Below are 26,309 nucleotides of genomic sequence, written 5' to 3'. Positions count from 1 at the left end.
GGTAGGGGTGGGGGAAGGGGAGGGGGTGAGGGATGTAGGGGCCAGGGGAGCAGGAAGTTCTGCCTCGAGATCGTTGTCAAAGATGTCTGCAGGATCATCCACATCACCTGGAGAGAGATTCAAACTTCATTAGAAAGGATGCATATGTAAGATCACGATTTACACATATCATCATCGCACAACCATATCGTACTTTGAAAAAGAGAAATTTCTGTGCAATTTCAAGTTTTCCCTCAACTTCAGGCAAAAAATAGCTTCCATGAAACAAAACAAAAACTTCAGCCAAGAAGACAGTTGCTCTACATGTCAAGATAAGTTCACACTCCATGATTTAGATGGTGGGCAGTAGACTTGATAGTTTCTTGAACCTATTTCTCATTTTTAACCTTCTCACTACTACCCGCTACCTACAGGGTATCCCCACAGCAAATACAAATCTGACTACCTCAGCAGTGATAAAGTTAAAGTGCGACATGCCTGTTTACAAAGTTTAACCTACCCTCCATCTCAAAGCTGATCTGTGGTGTTTCAAACTCCTCTCCCAGCAGGCTGTTGGCTGCAGCGTTGAAGAATGAAGATGGGCTCTGAGCGATACTGCACAGGCTCATCTCCCGCTCCAGGTGCCCCTGCCAGTCCTGACTCGCCAGCCACACCTGTACCACATGCCCACGCACCTGCGACAGGTGGGACAACAGGTGAGGCAACAGGTGAGACAACAAATTCAAACTCAACTTCAGCCCTTTGGGCAGGCCTGTATCCATATCATCTCAACTTTAACATGAAGAAAGTAGAAAGAAAGTTTCTACATGTATAATTGTACTATGTATCATAATATCATTACTTACATGTATATTACACACACAATTTACAGCAATACAAGTGTTGTGGGTTTGCTTCTGAGGATATGATTTACTCCTAGACCAATTTTCCAGTCACTGTAAGAAGCAAACTGGCTAAATGAAAAGGCGACTTATTGAATAGTCTGTCATAGAAGCTGATGTGTTATGTGTTGACTTTGTTAATTACGTACCTCTGTTCCGTCCAGTTCCACAGCTTGTAGCGCTGCCTTCCCATCAGAAAATGTCACGACGACCGTGTCTGCCACAAACCTGCACAGGACGGAAACAGCTGTAGGTTACCATGGTAACAAAATTTCCTCAGAAACATAGTGGGATTTTGATGTGGGAGAAACAATGGGAAGGATGGCAAACAATTCTGCTTTCTAACGACAAACTTAATTTGTCCTCCAAAAAGAAGGGGCTTCTAAAAAACAATTGTCTTTACTTATTTGCATATTAATCAAAGCCTGTGCTTATGAACCTGCCTTTCTCCTGCAAGTCTCTTGTGTCACTGACGAAAGGTAGAATGCTACCTGAAATGTCTGTCCATTTCCAAAATCATGTCCAGCTGCTTGAGTAACTGTTTTTTGGCGTAAATTTGTCCTCACCTGACCAGGACTGCTTCTCCCACAGTTGCAAAAAGGCTCAACAGGTCATTCACAAGGTCATCGTCGTAGAAGGGGTTGTCTTCTGCCTCCCAATTGGCTACAGCCACCACCACAGTGCCATCAGGGGGGCCCTGGGAGCCAATCACCTCCTTGTATACTTCTTGACGTTTGGCTTCATCGACTTTTAGCACCTGAACTTCTATGATGCCAACCACTGGCCTGAAGTAATAAAATGTAAACAATAGGAAAATTAATTAAAGTTTGTTTCTTTAACAGTGAACTGTGTTGGTGGTGTTTCAATGTTGTCATTACATGTAAAAGAAAAAATAAATGGAGAAGTTCTAAATAAGTTTGTATTTTGATCAGAAAACTACACTCATGTCTTTACTTTACTATGATTACATGCATGCAATTTTGTCTGAAGAAAGTAGCTTTATTTATTGATAGTAAGCATGAAATTGATTAAGATACATGTACATGTAGTTTTCATTTTTTTTCCACAAATTATAACTAGCTTTTCCACAGATTGTAAGGAGACCAAGAGCCTCACCGGTGGTCAGATGTTTTGATCTCGGCCCTCCCATAGTGAAGCAATGTTCCATGGTCCAGTGGTGGTGGCTCAACTCCCTCTGTATACAAACAAATAAACATCCAGGCACATTTCATAAACCTGCCAACAAACATACCAACAATTATCAACCTTATAAAACAACTGTCAAACAAACAAATATGAAATAAAAAATATCCTAACAACAACATATACAGATAGCAAATCCTGTTTACTTTGTGATGACCCATGCAGTGTATATATCAATGAATATTTATGACAATGCACAAATGCTAAATGCTACTCCAATAAAGCACATATTCATCCCATACTACAAGCTTTTGTGAGGTAGATTTGAGACAAGCCTCAAAGTCTGTTTGCTGTTATATAGCAGTACATGTAGATACCATAAATACAAGTATGTGGATTTTGACAATTGTTGTGCAATAAGATTATAAACTTGATAATCACCTGTCTTTGTCCGTGGCATTCTTCTTCTTCTCCAGAGTACGCGGTCTGTCCAGGCGGGGCAGCGACACTTTTCACTCGTATCGTAGTCATCAGAGAACAGGTCATACTTGTATGTGGGCGCAAAGTTGGTTTGGCCCTCCTGAAAGCCCTTAAAAGCCTATAGAAGGTACAAAAATACTTCATTTAATAGATTTGTACTTATAGAAGTGATTTGCTGACTTTTATAACACAAGGACCGAGACAACTGTATGTGAACAGCAGTAACAGTTGAAAATCAAATCAAGTCAACCTCAATATCAAATGACAATGGACTTGTTTTGGTTTGTTTAAAACAATATTCTTGGCACGGTTAATTTATTTATAATGAAAGATCTTGATTTGCTTGAGAGTTTAGAAATGATTAATTTTGTATAAATAACATCTCATGAACATGATGATAAATAACAGTGAGGGACTTACCTCCCCCTGCTGTTTAGTGATGTTGAGTTGGTCGAAGGTCTGCAGTTTCCCCCAGTTTTCCTCTGCAATCAGGGACTTGCACTCCTCATTGGTCAAATCAATGCGGTAGTTAAAGTCCCCGCACCAGAAAATGTAGTCATGTGACGACAGAGTCCGACCCTGATTGAAAAAAAAAACAGCTTTCTTTCATTAAGGTTTGAGAAATAGCATTACTGTAGTTATGATGACTGGACAAATTCTAGCAAGCGTAAGAATGGTAAAATGCAAACAACTGGATGAATTCTACAACAACTCCTCTTTTCACCTACCATGGGGAAAGAGAGCCCCCTAGCAATCTCCATGAAGTCTGCATTGCGCTCCTTGACTTGGGACTGCCCGGCAGCAAAGTGGGAACACACAAAACACATGGACGTCCCAAACAGCAGCATCCGGATGGCCACGGCACCTTTGTTCCCTGCTGCTCCTCCCAGGCCAGTCTTTACAATGTCTACAGCTACATCTCTGGGAAATCAAGCAGACAAATAAGTCAGCAACCAACCACAAAACAGCTCCTTTTCAAGAGAAGTCAAACATAAAATCATCTCTATGTAACTCTACTTGCTGCTCCCTATTACTTGAGTCTTCATTACGTCCACTGCCACGTCTCCATAGAAACATTTTTGTTACAATTTTTTTAACGCAGTGACCTTAAATTTAATCATATAACCTCTGACCTGAACTCATGTAAACCCTGACCCAAGAATCACAAAACCCAGTGACCTCTGACCTCACAGTGACCTCTGACCTAACCCAGTGACTGCCAAAACCCAGTGACCTCTGACATAAACCCATGACCTCTGACCTGACAAAGGGTGCGAGCTGCGGCCGGATGAAGACGTACAGACACACCCCGACCAGCTGGTCGGACGCCACCAGGATGTACTTGTGGTCGCGAGAAATCGTTTTCTGCAGCTCCGATGCCCACGCACGCTGGTTATCCGTGCTGCAGGGAAAAGCAAATCAAACCAAACTTTAGTACATGCAGTATTATTGGTGACTAGTTAATACAATGACAGTGATACTCAAGAAATCACATGTCGCTCTCTGAATATGCAGAAGCATGACAAGATGTTTATAGAAGTATCAACTATCTTATAAACATTTCTTATATAAAAATTGGGATCACTATTAGTTTGACCTTGAGGGCTTCTCCCTTATATGGGCAAAGCAATCTTTATGTGCCTGTAAACCACATATTGATTGTACCTGGCAGTCATGACGATATTCCCAGCGTTCAGTTCTACCATCTCCTCGAAGCCGATGGCGTAGATGTCAACGGGATGTTCATCTGCCACGCTCCAGTCCAACCGCCCATTACTGTCTGTACACAAACATGAATACATGTACATCATGCTGCCTGTCTTTGTCTACAGGGACTGCAAAGTACATAGCTAGGACAAACAATTCTGTGGGGCCAATTTCTGAAACTCTTCCTTCTCAAGGTTGCAGTCCTGGATCTTGACTATACATGATGATGCATTAGTTGATCTCTTTTAAACTAAGTTTACTGTTTTTTTAAAATGTGGCAGTCCTCAGCAACCCAGTGAATGATGAGAGTTGACATTACTACATCATACAGGTCTATAACATACCTGCGAAGCTGCACTCTGGCTTGAGTTTGGGGTTATCCAGGAGCCAGTCCGTCATGGACTGATGTTTGTACGCGATGCTGCGGAAGTGTTTCCCACCGTTCACGTTCCAGGTTCCCACGCAGACGCGCACCGTCTCCGGGACTGTGTAGTCCTCGTGCCGCTCCACCATCGACATCAGCACACTGGGGGAGGCTGGGAGGGAAAACTTCATGTCAAATGTGTTGAACTACAAACTCTTATAGCCTGGATGCCAGACCCACAGCACACTAAGCTCAAAGCACACTGGATAACTTTGGGCCTAGTGCGCTGTGGGTCTGGCATGCAGGCTAAAACTATTACAGAATTGATTTTTCTACAATAGACTTCCTAGACTAAAAGCCTCATTGCAAAGCAGGGCTTATACCTAAAAGAAAAACTGATAAATAGCTATGTAAACAAAATGTAATTTGCCTGAAATAAACTAAGCATACTGAGAACTGCATTATGGGCAAAAGCCAGGCACAGCATGCATCAATGAGGCCACACAGGCTTGATTATAAGAATAATGTCCAATGAGAGCTCAAAGAAATCAAACTTTGTTACTTATCAAACTGTGAATAAAGATTTGGCAAAAACAAGGAAAACTGATTTTTTAATTTCTTGCACCAGATTTGGGGTTTTCAGAGGACATCATCCATAAAATCAATTTTGTTTGGCCTGAAGAACAGAAATCCCAGCATGCAGTGCAAGAGGCTACCTTGAACCAACACCTCCAAGCGGGAAAAAGTTTGACCTTGAGCTCTTCTCCCTTATACCGGCAAAACAAAGTCATGAAGGGAAAAACAGAGGCATTATGGGAATAACACCTCTGCAAGGTTAGCAGAAAACCCAGTCAGGAAGCAATAAATATAAAATAAGACAGAAATCATAAAGCAAGAAAATAAAATGGCAACAAGAGGCACAGGTTTGTAAATGGTGGCAGTGGACAATTAATCGAAAGTGAATACTTAGCTTTAGGATAATTGACTCTAAGGGGAATTGAACTTCCTAAATTTCTAAATTCAAGGTGACCAATGCCTTGTGCAATGAGTTGACAAGAAAAATAGAGGCAAACTGTAAGGAAGACAGGCACAAACCCTTCAAGACATTTACGTAAAACTTAACGCTTGCAGGACTCACAGTGGAGGTTGTTTGTTGCCAGTAGGACACGAGCACGGTCGGCCAGTTCGCTGTTTAACGTGTTTCCCAGCAGGAGGATGTCAATTGCTTCCTGTTTGGTGCCGTCGAAGAAATTGTTCTGGATGGTACGTGATACGGAGCGGGCACCGTCCGCCAGCTTACCAACCTGTTTAGGAGAACATCAATGTATTTATCTAGCAAAACATAATCTTATTGTCCCAGAAGGGTGATCTTAATTCTTGAAAGACAAAAGGACATCTGTAGTACAGTAGAAATACATAGCACATCTTTGTCATGCATGATGTGGTAACGACTTCATTTAAGTTGTCCCGAGTATGCAAATGAGTATTTAATAGTATGTCACATTATTTCGCTCATTGCATACAGACACTGGGAGCCATACATTACTTCACAGAGACATGTCATACATTGATACGACATAGTCTTTTCTCCTGTAATGTTACATGTTACTCATTTGCATTCTCGGGACAACTTAAATGAAGCTGTAACCCATGATGCTACAGCCACCATATGAGAATAATGAAAATATAACCACCAAGAATATTTCAAGATCAACAGTTAACGCCTGCAGTTTTCCTTTAAACAATGGACTAGAGCAGAAAGGAGGAACCCGTCACCTTGGACTGCCCTAACGCTCCTGTACCAGCGTAAATCTTACTGACGTGGTCTCCGTTCTGCTGCCACATGTTCTTGTACAGCTCCATGCACCGGGAGACCAGCTGGGGTTTACTGTTCAACCCCAGGCACTCCAGCTGTTTGGGCAGGGTCTGGAAAAAACACTCTGGTGAGAGACCATCCTGATAGACACAGTATGGAGAGGAACAACAGGAAAAGATACAAAACAGAACTGCATCTGGGATCTGCAGTTCAGCCCCTGTTGCTTAAGGTGCTAGGTGTAAAAATACTAGTACACTCTGGTAAGGACCCAACGAAGGAAATTTAAGGAAAAGCATTAGAGGAACAGCAAAGAAAAAACACTCTACAGCCCTAAGTACTTCCTTACCTCCAGGCCCAGGAAGGCCTGTACAGAGTTGGTTCTGTCCAGACAGTCCAGGCAGTTGGTACGGACTGTTCCCGACTGTTGCCTGCATGGGAAAGATTCATTATGTTAGGATATAGTGGGGTGTGCGTGCGTGCGTGTGTGTGTGTCTGTGTGTGTGTGTGTGGAAGGTATTGCAAAGAACTTAATAGCCAGTGGATTAAGCAGCTACTATATGCAAAATGTACAGTGATGTATCCAGGGACTTAATGCAGGCAAATAACATATGTTAAAAACAGACAGGATGTACATGCACTACTACTCACATCATGATGTCAGAGCCATGGCAGTAGAAGAAGGAGAACCGCGCCAGACTTTCCGCCAACTTTCGCTTCAGCCTGTGCACCAGGTTGTCTGTGCGTCCCCCGCGGCACTCCTGATGGTAGTCAAACACCACATGGGGAACGTCCTGCCAGTGGTGGGAGTTCTTGTGGTGACTCTGGAAGTAGGGAAAAATTCTGAGTTTTCCACAAGGATTATAGCTCAGCAAATGGAAATAATCACCATTTTAAGAGGTTTCGCAAAACCAAATAAAAGTGTGTTTACTGGGCAGGTTCCTCTTGCTAGGAACACATAAACTGATTCAGCTGATGTAACAATACAGTATATTGACTCTGATACTGTGCATAACAGAATGACCTCTAGTATCTCGAGGGGGCAAGTGCAAATGTGTGCCAGTACAGATTGGCAGGAGAACTAACAAAGTGTGTCATTCTGGCTTTATGTATGAGAAAATCAAGTGTGAGTTTTGTTTTGGTGATTTTGGTGAGTGTCCTGTGAATTCCCATCAGCTTCAGAAGATACATTTCAGAACATATTTCAATAAACATAAGAAACTGACCACAAACTGTCTGCTCAGCATAGCTTCCCCCTCCTTGTTACCCAGTAGATTCACCACCATCTGGTCTCCATACTTCTCCTTCAGAGTGTCAAAATGTCTAGGGATCAAGCACACATGGGTGAGGTCTTTAGAACAAACAAGAGACAACTTTCAACTATAATATAACTAATCATGGGTACAATATATATACATTGTATATAGTTCAATCTTGTACATATCATATTAATGATAATCAGTGGGTGATACGTACACATAACTTAAACACATGCTTTGCTTTACTCTATGTCATGGCATATACATTTTTTTTGTAACAACATATCTAGTTATCTAATCACTGACTTGAAGGATTAGCCTAAAATTCTATTGTTAGATTCTATCTTTAGCTTGTCCACCAGGCTGTCCACCTGTGTAACTCACCTGTCGAAGGCGGGTGCAGAGGCCTCGTACCCCCGTGACATGCGCACCTTGTGAGACCCCACCTGGATACCTGGCTGTTCCCAGAACAGTGGGACTGACCCTCGTGTCTGGATGAACGATGTCACTCTGTCTTCTAGAAAAATCACCTGCAAAGAGGGGAGTACAGAATCACATTGCATATAGGCAGGTACCTTCATCAAAATTTTACAGATACAAACAAAAGGTGATATACAAGCTAGACGCTTTCCAAATCAGAGCTTGAAGTGCATTGTACATTCAGCTTTGTGATACAGAATCATTGACACAGGCAAGTTGAAGCTTTCCAAAAAGCAACCATGAATGAAGCTTTGTAATCTTTGGTTAATTCGTAATTAAGCGTATCGTTCAAGGTTTGGACATGTGTTAAAGGTTTGAATAGGGCAAAAAGAATGCATTCAGTTCAGTTGTATAAGTTTGACTTTCTCCTAGATGAATACTCTAGACTAGCAATAGTAGCATCTTGCTCCTTGCCACAACATGTAAGACATTCAACTTAGCCCATTATCTGAGTGAAACCTATAAAAGCACTTGTATGATACCTGTTCTGTTTCCACGAAGTTTGCCACGTGACCGTCGTCGTTGGTGCCTCGTACGTAGAACCGTGTGCCGGCACGCTCGCAGCTCAGGCGTGAGAACAGGCAGGCCTTGGCCTGTTTGTTCCCAACGTAGATGGTGCGAATCTCCACCCCTCCGCACATGGCCTTCAGCAGCCAATCAGAGCAGTCGATGTTGAACCTCTGCAGGTGGAGGTGCAGCATGCGATTCCTGCAAGTCAATCAATCAATCAATCAATCAAACAAACATTCAATCAATCAATCAATCAATCAAGCTATTATACATGTCCTCAATCAATAATTAGATCCCACTACCCATGACCTTAAGCTGCCAATCAGAAAAGTTGACATTAAACCTCTGCAAGTACATGTACTAGTAGGAAAAAAAAGACTGACCGAATACACATTACAAACTGCATTTGTACTAAGTAATTGTATGGTATATATAGAAAATAAACCATATATACAGTCTCATGTCAATGCCTCTTAGTCCTACTCACCAAAAAAATCTGTTGTCTGTTTCTTGGCTCTGTAGGACCCTCTGAGAACACAGGCTGAGATCAAATGCCGAGTCTGTCGCCGACCACGCAAAATAGAACGTTCCAGAATTTAACAAGTTCCGTACGTGAATGATTCTTTCCTCGTCAGTCGGGTTGTTCCGTAGCGACACGAACGCCGTGTTAGTGATGCGGAAAACTTCGGACGTGTTGATCTTACCTACAGAAACGCACCCTGTCACCACAACCAGGTAGTGCATCATACGGTCTCCTGAAGGACAGAAAACAATCCAGACACCTGTCAATCTACAAACCAATCAATCATCTTTATCCAACCTTTCAGTTCAGTTCAATTACCGGTATTCCTTTTTTCATCTAACCTTTGTATTCTAGAAAATGTGGCATGTATTGACTTGATTTGGCCCCACACATACACTCTCGTTGGCCCATCCAGCTCAAAGATGACCTCAGCTGGTAACGAGTCTAACGACCTGAGTGACCTTCATGCCTGGAATCAGGGACGTTCAGTAAATCTACAGGAATGGGCTTTGGGGATTGGTAAATACATGTATTTTGATTGAGTGAATTGCCTCAAAAGCCCTTTATGGCATGATATACCCTAATTGGCTAAGTACAGGTCGTTGTATGTCTGACAGTTACACAACACAAATATGTGTAGGATGTAACAAGAAATTCCTGGGGATTACCCACACTGATGATAAGATATTGAAATGCTAACTGTAAAGCCTTTATTCTCAATGAATAGTTAATACAACCAGAGTTTGGGCATACATGTACTGTTAGTGTTTCAGATATATCAAATCATTATAGCTTTATAGCCTGTACAATTTGACTGACTAAATGCTAACAAGTATGAATCCTCTAAGTGTAAAACATCATAATTCATCAACCATGATTATAAATATACGCACATATATGTATATCTAAATGACCTCATGTGATACCTTAATACATCCATTTGCATGTCTAACCAACTAATTCAGGGGGTTCAGCTATCCCTGTCAAACCATCCCATCATTGATAGACAGGAAAGGTTTTATGTGTGCTGAACATGAGAGGGAATCAATACAGGTCAGTTTGGCCCACCTGGGGCTCAACCCTCAGCCGAGCTGTGCATGATAACATTTAATAACCCATGCAATATGTCTCCTGGTGTATCATTACCTGTTCAAATGTAACAAGACATCTTTATTTCTTGGCATGATCAGTAGGAATGTCATATTTTAGTACTCATAAGAAAAAAAATTAAATCTTGTTCTTCATAGTGGGGTGGTGTGGCGTAATTAATGGCTTGGAACCAAGAGGTCTCAGGTTCGAATCCAGACTACTGTCACCAACCTTGTGCCCTTAGGAAAGGTACTTAACATGACTTTCCTCACTTTACTCAGGTGTTAAAGAGTATGAAAGAATGATCATTATCATGATTATGGGCATTCAAAGAAAAAAAAAACATTTCTTTTTTAAGAATCTACAATATAGACATCAGAGAGAAACAACAAAGTTGTGACACCTTTCATGACCTATATACTGTATAGACAATATACAGAAATGTTGAATTTTAGTCACTGTGACTGTTTGCTAAGTGTGGCTTTGCCTGTTTGTTTACCTACCGATGTTTAACATGAGCACACCCAGACAGCCGTAGGCATCCAGAAGTTTCTGGTACGTCGGCTTGATGGTCTCCTTCTCCTCGAAAGCTGTTCAAGCAAGGTCAAAATCATATCATCAGGTAATAATATCACTGTGGTCCAGGAATGGGGTTGTTAATCACTATATCATACACTGTACCTTTAACATGGATCAATTGTAATTATTTGCATGATAATCAAATTTGCACAGCCATAACTTTATGTAAATATTTATTACATTCGAAGCTGGATCAATAACACAATATTCATGCAATTGATACTGTGAGTGTCGGTATAAGAGATGAAACTATTTTATTTGCTAGTGTATGAATCTATGAAATTTCAAATCCATTCCTTGAAATTTGATGACAATCAAATGGAGCCCGGAAAAGAGATAAAACTTTGCGCTACAGACCAGTGGCTCATATCAACTGATAGCAGGCAAGGAATAGACGTCAAATATATGTATAAAGCCTGAGGGGAGGTGTCTAAACGACAAGTGTTTGCTAAAACCGGGCACGTAAATTTGGGACGTCCCGACTAAGGTCTACGGTCATATATCGGGTGGGAGGGGCCTGGCATATCCGGGCATTTTCCACGCTCTAATTTCACCAAATGGGGACTAGATGGCGTCTAGATCTACTCACAGAGGACGGCCACGGCTCCGGACTCGAACATGAGACATTCTTCCCTGTTCCTGGCCTCCAGCAGGACGGAATACGGCGTCTCCGGCTTGTGGAAGACTCGGTAACTCCGACTCAGCGCCATTTTGAATGGCGATGGCAAGACACGCAACTATTGTTGGCGTCGAAATTTTCCGCTCAGACGAACAGAAAGGAGTAACATTCACTAGAATGCACTAAAAAGATGATTAAATGTCACATTCTCTGGAGATTGTCTTTTTTATTGTGACACGATGAGGTATTTGACAAAAAGGACACACGTATTTTGTTTGCGTTTGCCCGCTTTCATTTGGGGTCAGTGACCTTCACACCTTGTCAGGTCTTTTCAGATCAGGTGAATCGTTTTGTGCAGCCCTCATTGTAAAGCCCCAAAGGAGTACCTCTTCTTGGGGCATTTTCAAAATGCCGGTAGACGGAATATTCCAGACGTTTCTCTATTGAGAAGGAAGCATTAACGTTACATATACAGCCAAGCTGGTGAAAGACCTGTGGAATATTCCACTGAGAATTGTTTTTGTCTAGAGGGATTGGGAATGTTCTTCAAAATACAGTAGGGGTGGGATTCCCATCTATAAACCTCATCACATGCCATAGTCTGTGTGACAGTGGTGGTTTACATAGACTAGCCCAGCATATTTTTCAATGCCACACATAATTTGTGGTTGTTACACACCATAGGAAGGGCCCTGTCCTTGGTGCTGAAAACTTATCACTTGTCATTGATGTAACTCTGAATGTGTCTATGCAGTCAAACCTGTACATGTGACATCCTTTACACAAGGACCATCTGACCAGTTGGACCTGCCTATACTGACCACTGGCTTGAGTGGTCTTCTTGCACAATGTGGACTGTATCTGTTATAACCACTCCTCTGCATCACACATCATTTATGATGGTTCTCAGCATTACAACCGCTTAGTTTTCACCTAGATGAGTCACAATAAAAAGACCAAGGCCCAACAAATGCATGTACTTTTATTTTGCAAACTCATGCCATCAGAAAAAGCAGGCTATGCGGTTGATTCCTTTGGGGGGGGGGGACCTCCAGTGTGTTATTGGGTACTGAAGTGAAGGAGTTACTTGTTGCCTATGGAAACAGTTCTTTCTTTATTCATCATCTTCAACTGATCAGTGACACCTACAAACACACCAATATGAGAATTTCTATTCGTCAGTGCTGTTGCTAGGAAACTACCAGGGGAACTGGTCATCCAATCAGTGCCACCGCCATCCCCAGCCCCAGCCGCGCCGACCCCAGCCCAGAAGACTCCCAGCATGCCCCAGGCACATGCCGATCAGTGCCAGCTCGACCAGGTGGATGTATGCTCCCTTGCGTCGCTTGTCTGGATCTGTAAACAACAGGGACAAACAATAGCAAACAAATAATGTTGGCATAACCTTCAGATGGAAGTGCGCTGTATTGCATTGCTTGTCTGGGTCTGTAAACAACAATAACACAACCCTCCTGAAGGTGAAAGTATGTACCCAAGTGTTGTTTTTCAAAGCTATACAAACAATGAAAAAAATGGTCATTTTTAATGATTTTGGAAACATAGAATCGGCGACAAGTGCTCAAAGTCAAATATCCCTATAGTCTGCTCAAATTATGACAGAATTGAAGACATAGAAATAAAGATATAGACCACAGTTCTTTGTGCTTCCTTAGACAGACTTGATGACTTAACATATAGTGACCTACCCCCAGTATAGTAGCCATGTGCATAGTGAATCCTCCCCATGCACCAGACAACTCCGGCAGCAGAGGCTCCTCTCTGGGCAGAACATAAAATGGAAAAATTCATAGTTGTTGAGACATGAACATTTGACTGTCAATTCATACCAAATTCATTCCAATCGGAATGGCTGAGACTCATTGGTAACCCACTACTTAAAAGTCTCAATACCTTCTGCACAATAGTGATTCCATCCTAGCCTCCACTGCCCTCTCTAGTAGTGCTATTTCATTAATCATTAATGTGCTCCTGTAGAAGTGTTCATCTTTCCACGTATTGCAAAACTAGGCGTTGTAATGATCAAGAGTGAGTGTTTATTACCACACTTATTTCACTTACCGGATACTTCATCCCAGCCAGGAGCAGGAGAACCAAGAAAGATGGGTAACACTCAAGCCTGGGGAACACAGAAGGGTATAAATGTCAAACCTGTAGCAAAGGACTAGTTTTCTTCTATGGTCCCTTAGATAGAATCCTGTCCATTTTGTTTCATTTTTATGTCCATACCGAACATCTGTCCATATTTCCAGAGGGACTTCCTTGACAGTTTAATTGCACAAAGAAGAAACATGAAAGCTCTGTAGCAAAGGTAGCTTGCAGGAGGAGGGAGTTGACACTTACGCATTCTGGTGGGCCCTCTGAATGCAGTTGTAGACATGCTCAGTGTCACTGTACATGATCGGAGGCTTTGGGAGGACAAAATGAACAAAACTGAGAATATAGGTGACACTAGCCAGCTCTACGTGTTCAAGTACCGTATATTTCCAAGGTTATAACCTCCTTGCTTAAAAAACCGTTTAATTGATTGCTATCTAATTCTGCTGTTTGCGATCGGCGTTTCAACGGCTAATGAAATTCTAGATTTCAAAAATTTTTATTAGTATGCAAAGTTTCGTTCATCTAAAACTGTTAACGTTAATGTTACATGTTATAACGTGGGCAACTGTCCATCCTAAAAATGGCCTCTAACAGTTATATATCTTATATAACGTTAGATATATAAAATCAACTGTGAGTAAAACGTAATCTGCAGACGACGTCGACGCTAACACGTCGCCCATGGCCAGTGCTATGCCGGTTAGTAAAAACACCGTGTGGGGTGACCCGTGTTGCGTAGCGGCAGAGTGCTCGACTCGGAATCAAGAGGTCCGGGTTTGAGTCCTGACATGCCACCGATCTTGTGCCCTTGGGAAAGGCACTTTACACGACTTCAGGTTAAAATGAGTACTAGTATTGTACTGTCCCGTGTTGGTGGCGGCATTAATATAAGTTTAAAAAAACTTGTGTGTGCCGTCACCACGACTTGTGATTTAATAGATGTTGGAATATTAAAAACAACAACATCCTTGACCTGACCTGGACGTTGTACTTCTTCCTGGCCTTGCTGACGTTGACCGCCAGGTACATGAGGGTCCCCCATGAGCCGAGCACCGTCAGGATGACGTACCCGAACTCACGCGGCACAGACACTCCGCCCATCGGGAGGATCAGGCGACTTAAGCCGTATCTTAGCAGGAAAACAGCTAAAAAGCACAAAACACCAGCTGAACAACAAGGACGGCAGGCGAGCAAGGACAGTGTCAGGTGAAGCAGTGGACGATACCATCATGGGGGTTGGAGGGAAGTTTTTTCTTGTAAAGAAAGTAATATCAGGTCTATCTGTTTAGTGTAAATAAACATGATCAATACTGAATGATGCGACACTGAAATAACCGTATCTTTCGATGTTGTGAGTCAAGAGCCAGATAGAAACGATATGTATACAGACACCCCTGTAGAAGCAGTGGAGAGTGCCAATGGTCTTTGACCCCTAACCGCACTTGATCTTGAGTTTGCTATACTCTCAATGCAGAAATTAACGTTATGGTTGGCTTGTTGAAGTATCATTTCCTGGAAAGCAATAAAATTTAGTTTTTGAGGAAACTAGAGGTGAAGAAGTGAATCTTAAATGACGGGTTGAACATTTCTTCTCACTATGGACAACTGGAAAGATAATGCACACTTGCAATGAATATGTGATAATAACATTTTATTAAATGAAGTCACTAATTTTACATGTTTCTGGCACACTACTTTGACCACTATATCTTGTATATACTGTTGTAATACTAACTTAAATGTAATGTTTTGTTTTTAACATTTTTAAGCAGAATAGCTTCATTCTTTCCTCCATTCAATACTCTTGACACATGATATTCCTCCTTGCATTTTTAACAATCCTTAAACTGGTGAAAATAAAACATTAATTTTTTACTTTTTCAATATCTGAAAATAAGAAAATGCTGCACATACGTTGCACTTTGTTCAATCATAACAGATTAAGTAACATGAGATGTTCATAGTGACATGTATTGTACTACAAGACAACAGTTACAAAATAGACACATGTCAAAACATAGCTACACCCTTCAAGTACACCATATAAACAGCTGTTACATTCACAGGATTCTGCATTTCTGATAGTTCTTACATCTTTTTCATCAACAGAAATAGGTATAGTAAAATCATGTCCAAAAGCTGCTCTAGTCTTACACATTGTCTCTTATGAATAAAATTATCACACAACTGTACATTCAGCATTTCAGGTAACCAGTATCAAAAATTTCCAAGTGTCCAACTTTCATGGTTCAAAATCCCAAGGAATAACATACTAGTAGCTCTAATCACATGGCAACAACGTATTTGTATTACAAAGTACATGTGGATTTCATTACCTTTCAGCATGCTACACTTACAAAAACTACTGACCTCTCACCAAGCATTATGACGCTTCTTTTCTCTCAGGTTTTGGTGAGGGTTTGGATGCTGTGACGTTCCTGTATCCTACAGTTGCATTGAACACTTTGTTACTAATCACTGTGACTATGGTGAAGAGTCTGAGAGGATAGTTTAACTGCTGTGCCGGGGGCTTTGCCTCGTTCCCACCAATTATAAAGAGCGGGAAGAGAATGGAGAAGACACATCCGCTGATGAGGAAGGAGGATGGTAAGGACGTCAGCAGGGCGAGGGGAAGTCCGAACCCCAGGAAGTACAGCCAGTTGTTCTCAACATACGTGACACGTTTCTGCACCTCCCACCCCATGTTGAACCACTTGTACTCGAAGGAGTACAGTGAGCACAGGAGAGACAAGTGTACAAAACTGGCAGCCTGGCCGACGCCGGCGATGGGGATCAGCTTGACCACTTCGGTCTGGATCAGGAACAGAGACTGCATCAGGACACTGAAGAGGAGATCTGCGATCATCTTACTTAGGCTGATCTTCCTGGCGTAGACCGGCCGACCGTGGGACTTGCGGTACGCGGCATCAGCGATGTCCTGGAACCAGAGACTGTTCACCACCTTGCTGAGTAAGAACAGCGGGACGATCCACAGTGGATAGATGATGGCCGACAGGAAAAACGTGATCCACGTCCAAACCAGCCCGTGGGTGGGAGAACCACTGAAAATGTTCTCGGTGATGAAGCGCAGCGCTGGTAGGACCGCCTCCCAGAAGATGAGGATGCTGAGCCAGAAGACGCCGGCGTTCCAGCTGCAGCACAGCACGATGCGGTGCAGGATGCGCGGCCGGTCCTGTCGGACGACTTCCGGCATCCGTTGGGCGCGACGTTTGGCGAGAATGGTCTGCTGCTGGTGCTGAAGCTCCTCCCGCCTTCGCTTCTCCAGTTCCACCGCTGCCTGGTCCACCTGTACATGTACAGAAAATAAGTCAAATTGAAATTAATTCTGAAGCTTAAAGGCATGTACTGGATTTTCTGGTTATTCTAAGTTGATATTGTTTGTTCTGCTGCCCTGAAATTGCATTGTATGCCTTTAAGGTCTTAAACCGATCTGGTGATCGCTGGTATCAGACTAATCTACCAGTAATCAACACAGATCAACCAATGAGGAAGAAAGACTGACCCTGTAGGCCATGAAGACTCCAGCTCCTGCATCTTTAAGTCCCTGCAGCAACAAGGCTGCCATAGCCTGGAAACTGTCCGCCATGGAGGCTCCTCAGACTGGGCAGTAGACTGGGACTGGCAGGCAGCTTAGGCTCTGTTGTATAGCACAATGTTAATTATTTCCTGCAATGGAAAAAAAACAACATTATTCCACTTCACTGTATCTACCACTATGAATATCTTGTCTTATGTGCAAATATTATCACAATGCAACATTAATCTAAATTACATAGTATCATTCATCAATGACAACTTGTATACATGTAACTTACTCTCTCTACATGATCCATATTTAGTCTGCAAATAATGCTAGTTAGCTTTGCATCCTCCCTGACAATCTCATCACAGCAAACTCAATCTATTCATTTTATATTGTTACATTTCCCACTGGGATGTGCCATATGGTAAGTATGACTTATATTCATCCTGTGCAAATTAGTACTGTACATTCAATTATTTTTGCAGCAACAGAGGACGATGGTGTTCACAGTGTTTTCATTTGTACTTGAATGAAACAACTCTATAGTACAGTTGCTTTAATTGTGATTCGTCATAAATTCACTACGGAAAGGTCAATATGCAACTGCAAAAATACTGTAATTCCTGATTTGTTCACTGTACTGATAAGTTCACTGTTTTCACTGTCTCTTGTGTACAGTGAACTTATCATTACAGTTAACAAATAATTCTGGACTTTCTTTTTCCTGCACTTGTCACCACCGTGAACATATAGTTACGTAAACATGTCCATTTTTCTCAGACCGTGAAATTTTGCTACCGTGAACATAAAGTGAATTACAGTAACCCTCGCAAACATTTCTAGATCTACAGTAGCTTACATTTCTGCATATACGTAAATTGCAAATTACCTGAAGGCTAATTTCAGGACTATTTTTTTAAATTCAATTCAATTCAATTCAATGTTAGTATCATAAAGGGTGATACATATATTTATTCAATTAGACTATCAATTTAATAACACATCTATTCCGTCGAATGGTGCCATATGGTAAGGTACAATCTAGCCCTCCCTATGGACATTTGCGACTGTGCTACAAAAACCAACTTGCAAAAACGTATTATCAAAGACAAAGAGGAAAATATAATAATACTCTGTAAACAACCCCCCTCCCCACCCTTCTTTCACAGGCCTTCTCAGATTTATGCAAATAGAAAACAACATACTAGTAATGCAACGGCTGCCCAACATCTGGATCTTGCTGACAGAAGCGGGGCAATGAATACAGCTTGTGTACGTGATTCACATTAATATCATAACGCTACGTTTCATCTCAGCATAACGACACTCCACCGCAAATCTGGAGCTGCAAAATTATCTGACGAAAACAAAAATATTACGCAACCACTTCGGACGATTTTCAGATACGTCCATCAGGCTCGGTCCCACATCTAGCCAAAATCTTACACATCTTGCAATTCATCAGCAGCGATTCATAATGTTTGAAAACCCACCTTGATTGATCCAAGTTCAGGGTCTCTATGATCCTTCCGTGTCCGTCTACATCGGATGCAACGACAGACGGAAGTGACGTCGTCGGGTTATCTGCGGTCGAGTAGAGCGCTCCCTAGTAACACTAACCTGAAGTGCACTCGGGAATCATTCACTGCGATTGTTTCCTTCGCATGGGAAGTTACAGTTTTGTTTCTTTCTTTTCAACCGTGTTTGTCACTTTTTGGTCACGTCCTGTTGGTAAACGTGGCGAGACCAAAACATAAAGTTCACTCCCGTGAATCACAGTGTCCCGGTCCCGTGAGTAGGTTAAAGGTCACGATAACGTTTAGAAAACGAAACTTCCTCAGTTCCTCGGGGCTGGAAGTGGGACCCTCGCTATTTAAATTTTAGGCCATATTGAAGCTCATGAGAACAGTGCGATTCCGAAATCAACCACCAGTTCGTGATCCAATTCGTGAAACCGTTTTTCAGTTCTGACGTCATTCCTGTTGAAGGGACGACATGGCTACTGGGACCTCAGCTTTCCTCAGCCAAATTTCGGACGACTTTCTGCAGTGCAAGATCTGCCTAGAGCCTTACCGCCGGCCCAAGGTGCTGTCCTGTCTCCATACGTTCTGTCAGGAGTGTCTTGAGCAGCTGCACAAGCGACAGGGTGAGCCACAACACCTGGAGTGTCCAACATGTCGCGACAAGACGGAACTTCCGGGTTCTGGAGTCAGCGCGCTGAAGGACAACTTCTTCGTCGAAAGTCTCAAAGATGCAGTGAAGCTCCACAAGACGGTGAGCGAAACGGAAGGAGAGAGGGCTGTGTGCGGTCTGTGTGAGTCGGGGGAGGAGCCGGTAAAGTCGTACTGTGTGGAATGTAAGGAGCTTCTGTGTGAGAGGTGCATCACTATGCACGCTCGAATCACTTCTAAGGCACTGAACTTCGGGCATCAACTCATGACCGTGGACCAGGTCCGTTCAGGAACAGATCTGAAAGCGGTCAAGCCTCGCACCCAGCCGTGTAAGCTACACTCAGATGAGGCCTTGAAGTTCTGCTGTGAGACCTGTGGGGAGGCTGTGTGTAGAGACTGTATCATGGTGGAGCACAAAGATCACTCCTACACCCATCTCGCCAAAGCCGCTGGCGGCATCAAAGAACAGCTATCTGCAGCGCTCGACGAGGCCGACAAGAGACTGAACGAGCTCAAAGACAGGCAAAACGAAATTCTTGGTAAGAAGTCCCTACTGAAAGACATCGTGACACAAGTCGAAGCCAACATAAACGAAGCGGCAGAGCAGACCCGCCAGCGACTGGTGAATCAGGTCAATGCGGAGCAAACGGACCTGTTGCAGCATGTAGAAGACATTAAAAAACAAACCGAGAAACAGTTTTGCACCGTCGAAGACGCCGTGGAGACAGCTATCGCCAGCGATTTCGGCCGCAACGTCGTCGTCCATGGTACTGATCTGGACATCATCGGTGTGAAGACAGAAGTTCAGTCCCGGCTCCAGAATCTGCTGAAGCTGACTCCAGACGGGATACGCGCCCCTGAGGGCGAGCCGTGGGTTCGCTTTGTAGGCAACGGTGCTAAAACAGACCACCTTGTTCTGCTTGGGGAAGTACCTGAAGGTATGTTTTGACTAGACTGCAATATGAGGATCATATCTTGAAAACTTGCCATCAAAACGGCATACATTTCGAGTTAATTCCGAATGAGTGAATCACTTTGACCTGTCTCATTTCCAAACTAGAGTGGCCTCAAATAATGCCACAATATAGTGTCGTCTGAAACTGAATGTCTGAAACTGAAAGTCAAACTAAATGACTTTGACTTTATTCGGATCCACAATTAGCGTACAATGCAAAAGTAAAACCAATGTCATTACCACACCTGGCAGGCTTAGTACGTACTTCATACATGAACTTTGGTTTTTGTTAAGATTGACGGAAGATGCCTTCTTTTTATAACAGAGCTGTGACCACGCTAATCATATCTTCTTAAGATTTTAGCGCGACGTTCACCACTTTGGGCACAACGGGTCGTCTCGGGCCAACAGACCTGGGGCAACACTACAGCAGACAGGATCATGAGGGACTGGTGACACTGCAGGACGGGATTCAACTCTTCACAGTCAAGCACACCGGCACGTATAAGGTCGAAGCAGCAGGTACGGAATCTATTTGGAAATAATATTTCGGTTACGGTACTAGAATTCCTTGAATTATAACTGCTACGCATGCACGTCCAGCTGCGTCTGACTGGCGCGCCAAGCCACAAGCTAAATATCGAACTGGTTTTGTAACAGGAGCTGCTGCAGGATGGGGAGAGAAAACACCGAAATCAACTCGTGGAAGAGGTGCTGTGATGAAAGGAACTTTTCAATTTGAAAAGGGTAAGTGCCATGGTACAGTATATGGGATCGGATATAGGCCCAGAGCACGTTTTGATTCTGAGCTGCCAAGCACTTATGGAAAAGCGATGATTTTGGCAAGGAAATTTGCTGAGTTTTAATCATTTCTGTTGCCACCTTTCTAATTACCCTTAACACTGTGACAATGCCTTTTCCCCTAGCTGTAATTCACCTGGTTTTCTGCAGATAGCAATTATTTTTGGCAATGAAACAGCCTCTTATTACAGTCTTTTGCTTGTTTCTCCCTGTAGGTAATGTGCTGAAGATCCTAGTCGGACAGGAAGGCGTGCAGGATGTACTGGGAAGAGGTGTAGGCGGGGGCGGCGGGACGTTTGTCACTCAGGACGACAACACGCCGCTCATCATCGCAGGTGGCGGAGGTGGTGGGAACCGTCTGTCTTCTAGGAAAGCTACCAGTGACGGAGACAAAAAAGCATCGGGCAATCCCAGCTCTGGTGGGAAGGCAGGGGGTAAAGATGGGGCTGGGGCAGTACAGGGGGGTTCTGATGATGTAGGAGGGGGTGGGGGAGGTCTGCTGACAGATGGGGCGAGTGGTAAAAACAAATTTGGTGGCAAAGACGGTCGGGATGGTGGTGAAGGTGGAAGGGCATTTGTAAATGGAGGTGTAGGTGGGAGGGGGAACCGTAACAACGCAGATGGAGGTTTTGGTGGTGGAGGGGGAGGGTATGGTGGGACTTACGGTGGAGGAGGAGGTGGTGGGGGCTATTCTGGAGGGGGAAGAGGAGAAGATGGTGAAAGTGGTGGGCATTGTGGAGGGGGAGGCGGTTCCTTCAACTCAGGTGGCGAGCCCTCTGGGGAGAAGGGTGCAAATGACGGCCCAGGTTATGTTGTCATTACGTTGACTACAGCTGGGTAGCTATAGATTAGCTCTAATCCAGTGCTAATAAGCAATGATTATGAACAATAACTGGTGACTTGAGCCCCTACCGGAAGATTTTATTCTAACGACCGGTAAGAGCATGTGTAACAAACAAGGACAGAAACAGTTTCTCATTCAACAAACCTGCTGCATTCCAAACATAGCAGATTAAACTGGAAAGCTGTCATACATGTCATTCTACAAATAAATAACAAGACAGTTATGCATAATTAATAGATGTTGGTTGTCTCCCAACATTCTGTATGGTAGATTCAGTGAAAACTTTGATAATAGTTTGCATTCACACAAATCGTTATACACCGAATTCTAAATTTCACAGTCAGAGTCAAAGTAAGATGTCCAGAATGTCAACCTAGTTAAATGTTACTGTCATGTGCTTTTTCTGAAGCGAATGGGGTCTATGACTATGTTTGTTGTACAAGCCTTTAAAAAATATTTCATCACCAGGTTTCCTTATTGACTTTTGTACGTACTTGCCTTATTGCTAGTATAAGTGGACTGCCTTGTCTCTAACTTTAAAGACAATTATGTTTTCTGTACACATTCACATGGATACAAGTGTCTGTACAACAACTGGACTTTAAGATTTGATCACCAAGCTTCTTTACTAATCCTAAGATTTGCTCATGGAGATACAAATATATGAACAGGAAAGAATGTCTAGACCTTAGAACCAGAATTGAAAATGATAAGTTAACTCAACATGTTAAGTTATGCATAAAATTGTATGTATGTTATAAGTTCAATTCTGACATTTGTATCGACACATGTCTATACATAAGTTCATTTGCACCCGCACTTGTTTGTTCGTAGGTATAGCTATAGAAGACCTTATGATAAGTCACTGTACTTTTAAGCTTGTTGTGTCAATAAAGATCCCTCTAAATCCCGAAGAGAAGTATCCTTTCTGCACACATCAACATAGACTGAATGTTTGTGCATCACTGAACTGTAAGATTTGCTCACCAAGTTTCCTTACTAACCACAAGACTTGAATGTGTAGTGTGTACATATATATCTAATTCCTGAAGAGAATGATTCTCTCCGCACACGTCCTACCAGTAAACGTGATGTATAGCCAGACGCCGTCCTCGTCGCTGCCACCTTTTTGGTCACGTTCTTATAAAACATTCACCATTGTTCTGAAAGGAGAAAGAAAGAGAGAGAGAGAGAGAGAAGAAAGAATAAAATGGCTAAAGGCACTACATTGTCTCCTGGAGTACAATCTCCTTAACAATTATGAGTCAGAGAGCTACAACACGATATTGGAGAAAAAGATTTATATCTTGCGGTTGTGCTTTCTCTGACAAGCTACTGTGAAGGCAGTGTTGTTTATCAACTACACGTACAGCGGGGCCGTGCACACTTGAGCTTTGGCCATGGTCTTATAGTAGTGAGTGACATGCAAATATAATTACCCTCACTATGCAACTATGCCTAAACAGAGCACTGCTTAAACAAACAGAGCACTTCTTGGTGACGTGATTCTTGTGAAAGTCAGAATGGCGACCGGGACCACTCTCCTCGGCCAAATTTCGGACGACTTTCTGCAGTGCAAGATCTGCCTAGAGCCTTACCGCCGGCCCAAGGTGCTGTCCTGCCTCCACACGTTCTGCCAGGAGTGTCTTGAAAAGCTGCACAAGCGACAGGGTGAGCCACAACACCTGGAGTGTCCAACATGCCGCGACAAGACGGAACTTCCTGGTTGTGGAGTCAGCATTCTAAAGGACAACTTCTTCGTCGAAAGCCTCAAGGATTGGGTAAAACTCCATCAGACAGCGAAGAAAGCGGACGCCGAGGGGACAAAGTGTGGTCTGTGTGATTCGGGGGAGGAGGCGGTGAAGCTGTACTGTGTGGAATGTAGGGCACTTCTGTGCCAGAGGTGCATAACTGTGCACGGTAGAATCACTGCTAATTCACTGAACTTCGAGCATCAACTCATGACCATGGACCAGGTCCGTTCAGCAACGGGGCTGAAGGCGGTCCAGCCTCGCAACCGGCCGTGTAGGCAGCACTCAGACGAGGCTTTAAAGTTCTACTGTGAGACCTGTGGGGAGGCTGTGTGTAGAGACTGTATCATGGTGGAGCACAAAGATCACTCCTACACCCATCTCGCCAAAGCCGCAGGTGGCATCAAAGAACAGCTATCTGCAGCGCTTGACGAGGCCGACAAGAGACTGACCGAGCTTAAAGACAAGCAAAACGAAATTCTTGGAAAGAAGTCCGTACTGAAAGACACTGTGGCACAAGTCGAAGCCAGCATAAACGAAGCGGCAGAACAGACGCGCCAGCGACTGGTGAACCAGGTAAACGCGGAGCAAAAGGATCTGTTGCAGCAAGTACAGGACATTGAGAAAAAAACTGAGAAACAGTTTAGCACCGTCGAAGACGCCGTGGAGACAGCGATTGTTGGTTTGTCCAACACCAGCGATTTCGGCCGCAAAGTCATCGTCCATGGTACTGATCTGGACATCATCAGTGTGAAGACAGAAGTTCAGTCCCGACTCCAGAGTCTGCTGCAGCTGTCTCCAGACGGGATACGCGCCCCTGAGGGAGAGCCGTGGGTTCGCTATGTAGCCGACTGTGCTAAAACAGACGACTTTGTTCTGCTCGGTGAAGTGACCAAAGGTAGGATCAGTCAAGAACTACGTACGTATCAAAGGTGGCACATGATCAGCCGGAAAGCCACGTACTGAATCGAACGCTTTTCGAACGAGTTTTCTTTGCAGAGCGTATCACTCCGCCGTCCATAGCAACGCCGTTGCTAAGGACGACGTTTTCGCGGGCGGCGGGCTGAAATTTCATCCGAGTTGTTGACAGCCGATTACATCACCAGTTTCGGCCTCTGCGTCAAGATGGCGGTACGTATCAGATGTGTATATCATGTGCTCTCTGTACTAACCATATTTGAGGGGTATTCTATGAGTTTTAGTGTAGTTTTGTGATCAAACTCGGTGTACAGTGAAATGAACAAAATGGCCGCCCTGGACTGATCTGAATTTTCGTCTCATTTGAATTTCGGGGGAAACCCGTTTCGCACTTGATTTTGCATATGACGATATGTGGATAAAATGTGTTGAACCTTTGGCTTTCTCCCATTATGAATATCCTGTTGGTGCGAAGTCTGCATATATTTGCAATTCCATGCCAACTGGGGTCACTTTTTTCTGCAATTTTATGGCTAAACCTCATCGTTTGTCGTTTGACTTTATTTCGGTCAATGTTGAATAATTTGCGTATATGTGCTTCATTTCTTGTAAACATCATGTTAGTGGTAAAATCGTTTCCGGTGAACTAATCTAGTCTAAGTTTAGACCCAGACTCTTAGTCGTTAGATCTTAACGAGGACAGATTGAATTCTAAATACTGTAGTTAATGTTGTACTTGAGTCTGATCGATCACGAACTTTGTAAAAGAAATCATCCCTTCTGTGTGTGTTTGTGCAAAAAATTCCCGCCAACTTTATCACGTGATGTCTAGTTGTCATACAAGAACAACAAAGCTGCATGACTGCTGCAAATTGTTACAATGTCTTGTCATAGTGTCTAAAGTTACAGCAAGACAAGTATTGTACCTTCTATCTAGTGCTCGATGATATTAAAAAAACAGTGCACAATATACATGTTTATATGCAGCTTGTGACATTTGTAAAAATTATAAATGGTTGAGCATGTGTATCATTGATTATTAAAATAAAGCTAACATTCATTTCAGTATTGAATTAGGAAAAAGATGTCAAGGGGAATTTTTATTTCTGTTTCAGATCATCCTAGGCTTCACCGACTGTAAAATTGGTAAGTATCTGGCAAACCATGTCAAACTCTCTCCTGGCATCTTTAAAAAATTAGTGGGAAAATTTAAAGAAAAAGTTCAAGGACAAGGACAAAGTGGGAATGCACTCAGGTTATACAGTCACTTACTTTGATAACAGCCCCACTTGACACTTAACACTAAACAAGTACAACCAATACAACTAAGAATAAAAGAACAAAATGGTGCTAGTGTTGGAGTTTGAGGAAGACCCTAGCCCCTAAAATCTACCTCAGATAGCATTGCACCAGGTTTCTTGTAAGGTTGGAGAAATCTTTTTCGAAAGTAAACCAATACTTCTTGTGGATGCCTGTGATCTTTATGTAGAAATGTTAATGAGTTAAAGAAAAGATTTGAATGTAAAAGTCAAAGTAATGTACTGATTATGACACATTCTACTGTGGTTGGACTTAAATGATTAGGCCACACCAATTTAATTTCTTGGTTAACGGATTTTTCTAGAAAAATTATGGAGCGGGCGGGACGAAAAAAAAAATAAAAATAAAAACAGGCCTAGGCATCGTATTATGGCCCAAAATGGTACGATAGGAACCATGAAGTCAACACACCAGGCAAGTTCAAAATTTAAACAATGAAT

General features: G+C 42.9%; 4 protein-coding genes, 2 long non-coding RNA genes and 1 pseudogene across 7 annotated transcripts in view; 3 read left to right on the top strand and 4 right to left on the bottom strand.

The window, feature by feature from the left end:
* Nucleotides 1-4: 4 nt before the first annotated feature.
* LOC109481248 lies at nt 5-1,120 on the bottom strand. The gene is made up of 3 exons (XR_002140887.1): nt 1,031-1,120; nt 500-674; nt 5-107 (listed from the first exon to the last, which is right to left on the bottom strand). It is a non-coding gene; the product is annotated as an uncharacterized LOC109481248 (long non-coding RNA).
* A 323-nt stretch (nt 1,121-1,443) lies between these two features.
* Nucleotides 1,444-11,554, bottom strand: LOC109481247 (synaptojanin-1-like). Its single transcript, XM_019783789.1, has 18 exons — nt 11,418-11,554; nt 10,753-10,839; nt 9,125-9,392; nt 8,610-8,835; nt 8,032-8,177; nt 7,615-7,711; nt 7,040-7,212; nt 6,738-6,819; nt 6,352-6,501; nt 5,714-5,879; nt 4,556-4,747; nt 4,170-4,284; nt 3,766-3,906; nt 3,233-3,425; nt 2,925-3,083; nt 2,466-2,622; nt 1,998-2,076; nt 1,444-1,666 (listed from the first exon to the last, which is right to left on the bottom strand). The coding sequence occupies exons 1-18, from the start codon at nt 11,536-11,538 to the stop codon at nt 1,444-1,446; spliced, it is 2,775 nt and encodes a 924-aa protein (XP_019639348.1). The 5' UTR covers nt 11,539-11,554.
* A 936-nt stretch (nt 11,555-12,490) lies between these two features.
* Nucleotides 12,491-14,768, bottom strand: LOC109481100 (microsomal glutathione S-transferase 3-like). Its single transcript, XM_019783573.1, has 5 exons — nt 14,544-14,768; nt 13,809-13,873; nt 13,527-13,584; nt 13,154-13,226; nt 12,491-12,803 (listed from the first exon to the last, which is right to left on the bottom strand). The coding sequence occupies exons 1-5, from the start codon at nt 14,664-14,666 to the stop codon at nt 12,670-12,672; spliced, it is 453 nt and encodes a 150-aa protein (XP_019639132.1). The 5' UTR covers nt 14,667-14,768; the 3' UTR covers nt 12,491-12,669.
* A 427-nt stretch (nt 14,769-15,195) lies between these two features.
* On the bottom strand, nt 15,196-18,680 carry LOC109481250 (etoposide-induced protein 2.4 homolog). 2 transcript variants are annotated; one of them, XM_019783791.1, is made up of 3 exons: nt 18,603-18,680; nt 17,089-17,252; nt 15,196-16,872 (listed from the first exon to the last, which is right to left on the bottom strand). In XM_019783791.1, exons 2-3 carry the CDS (start codon nt 17,170-17,172, stop codon nt 15,949-15,951), a joined length of 1,008 nt encoding a protein of 335 aa, XP_019639350.1. In that variant the 5' UTR covers nt 17,173-17,252; nt 18,603-18,680; the 3' UTR covers nt 15,196-15,948. The 2 variants fall into 2 exon arrangements, with proteins under 2 accessions (XP_019639350.1, XP_019639351.1); XM_019783792.1 differs by having other exon boundaries at nt 17,089-17,223; nt 18,603-18,642.
* A 120-nt stretch (nt 18,681-18,800) lies between these two features.
* Nucleotides 18,801-21,908, top strand: LOC109481235 (transcription elongation factor SPT5-like). Its single transcript, XM_019783778.1, has 4 exons — nt 18,801-20,218; nt 20,593-20,757; nt 20,896-20,982; nt 21,252-21,908. Exons 1-4 carry the CDS (start codon nt 19,105-19,107, stop codon nt 21,875-21,877), a joined length of 1,992 nt encoding a protein of 663 aa, XP_019639337.1. The 5' UTR covers nt 18,801-19,104; the 3' UTR covers nt 21,878-21,908.
* A 1,495-nt stretch (nt 21,909-23,403) lies between these two features.
* Nucleotides 23,404-26,309, top strand: part of LOC109481236 — a 9,018-nt pseudogene continuing 6,112 nt past the window's right edge.
* Nucleotides 24,637-26,309, top strand: part of LOC109481238 — a 3,542-nt gene continuing 1,869 nt past the window's right edge. Inside the window, exons 1-2 of the long non-coding RNA XR_002140886.1 lie at nt 24,637-24,762; nt 25,665-25,695. This is a non-coding gene — a long non-coding RNA (uncharacterized LOC109481238). The remainder of the gene's footprint in view (nt 24,763-25,664; nt 25,696-26,309) is intronic.

The sequence above is a fragment of the Branchiostoma belcheri genome, unplaced genomic scaffold, assembly GCF_001625305.1.
Source record: "Branchiostoma belcheri isolate BF01 breed outbred unplaced genomic scaffold, Haploidv18h27 scaffold54, whole genome shotgun sequence".
NCBI classification, from domain to species: Eukaryota; Metazoa; Chordata; class Leptocardii; order Amphioxiformes; family Branchiostomatidae; genus Branchiostoma; species Branchiostoma belcheri.
The sequence above is the reverse complement of the archived record's forward strand: the minus strand, read 5'-3'. Positions and strand labels throughout refer to the sequence as shown.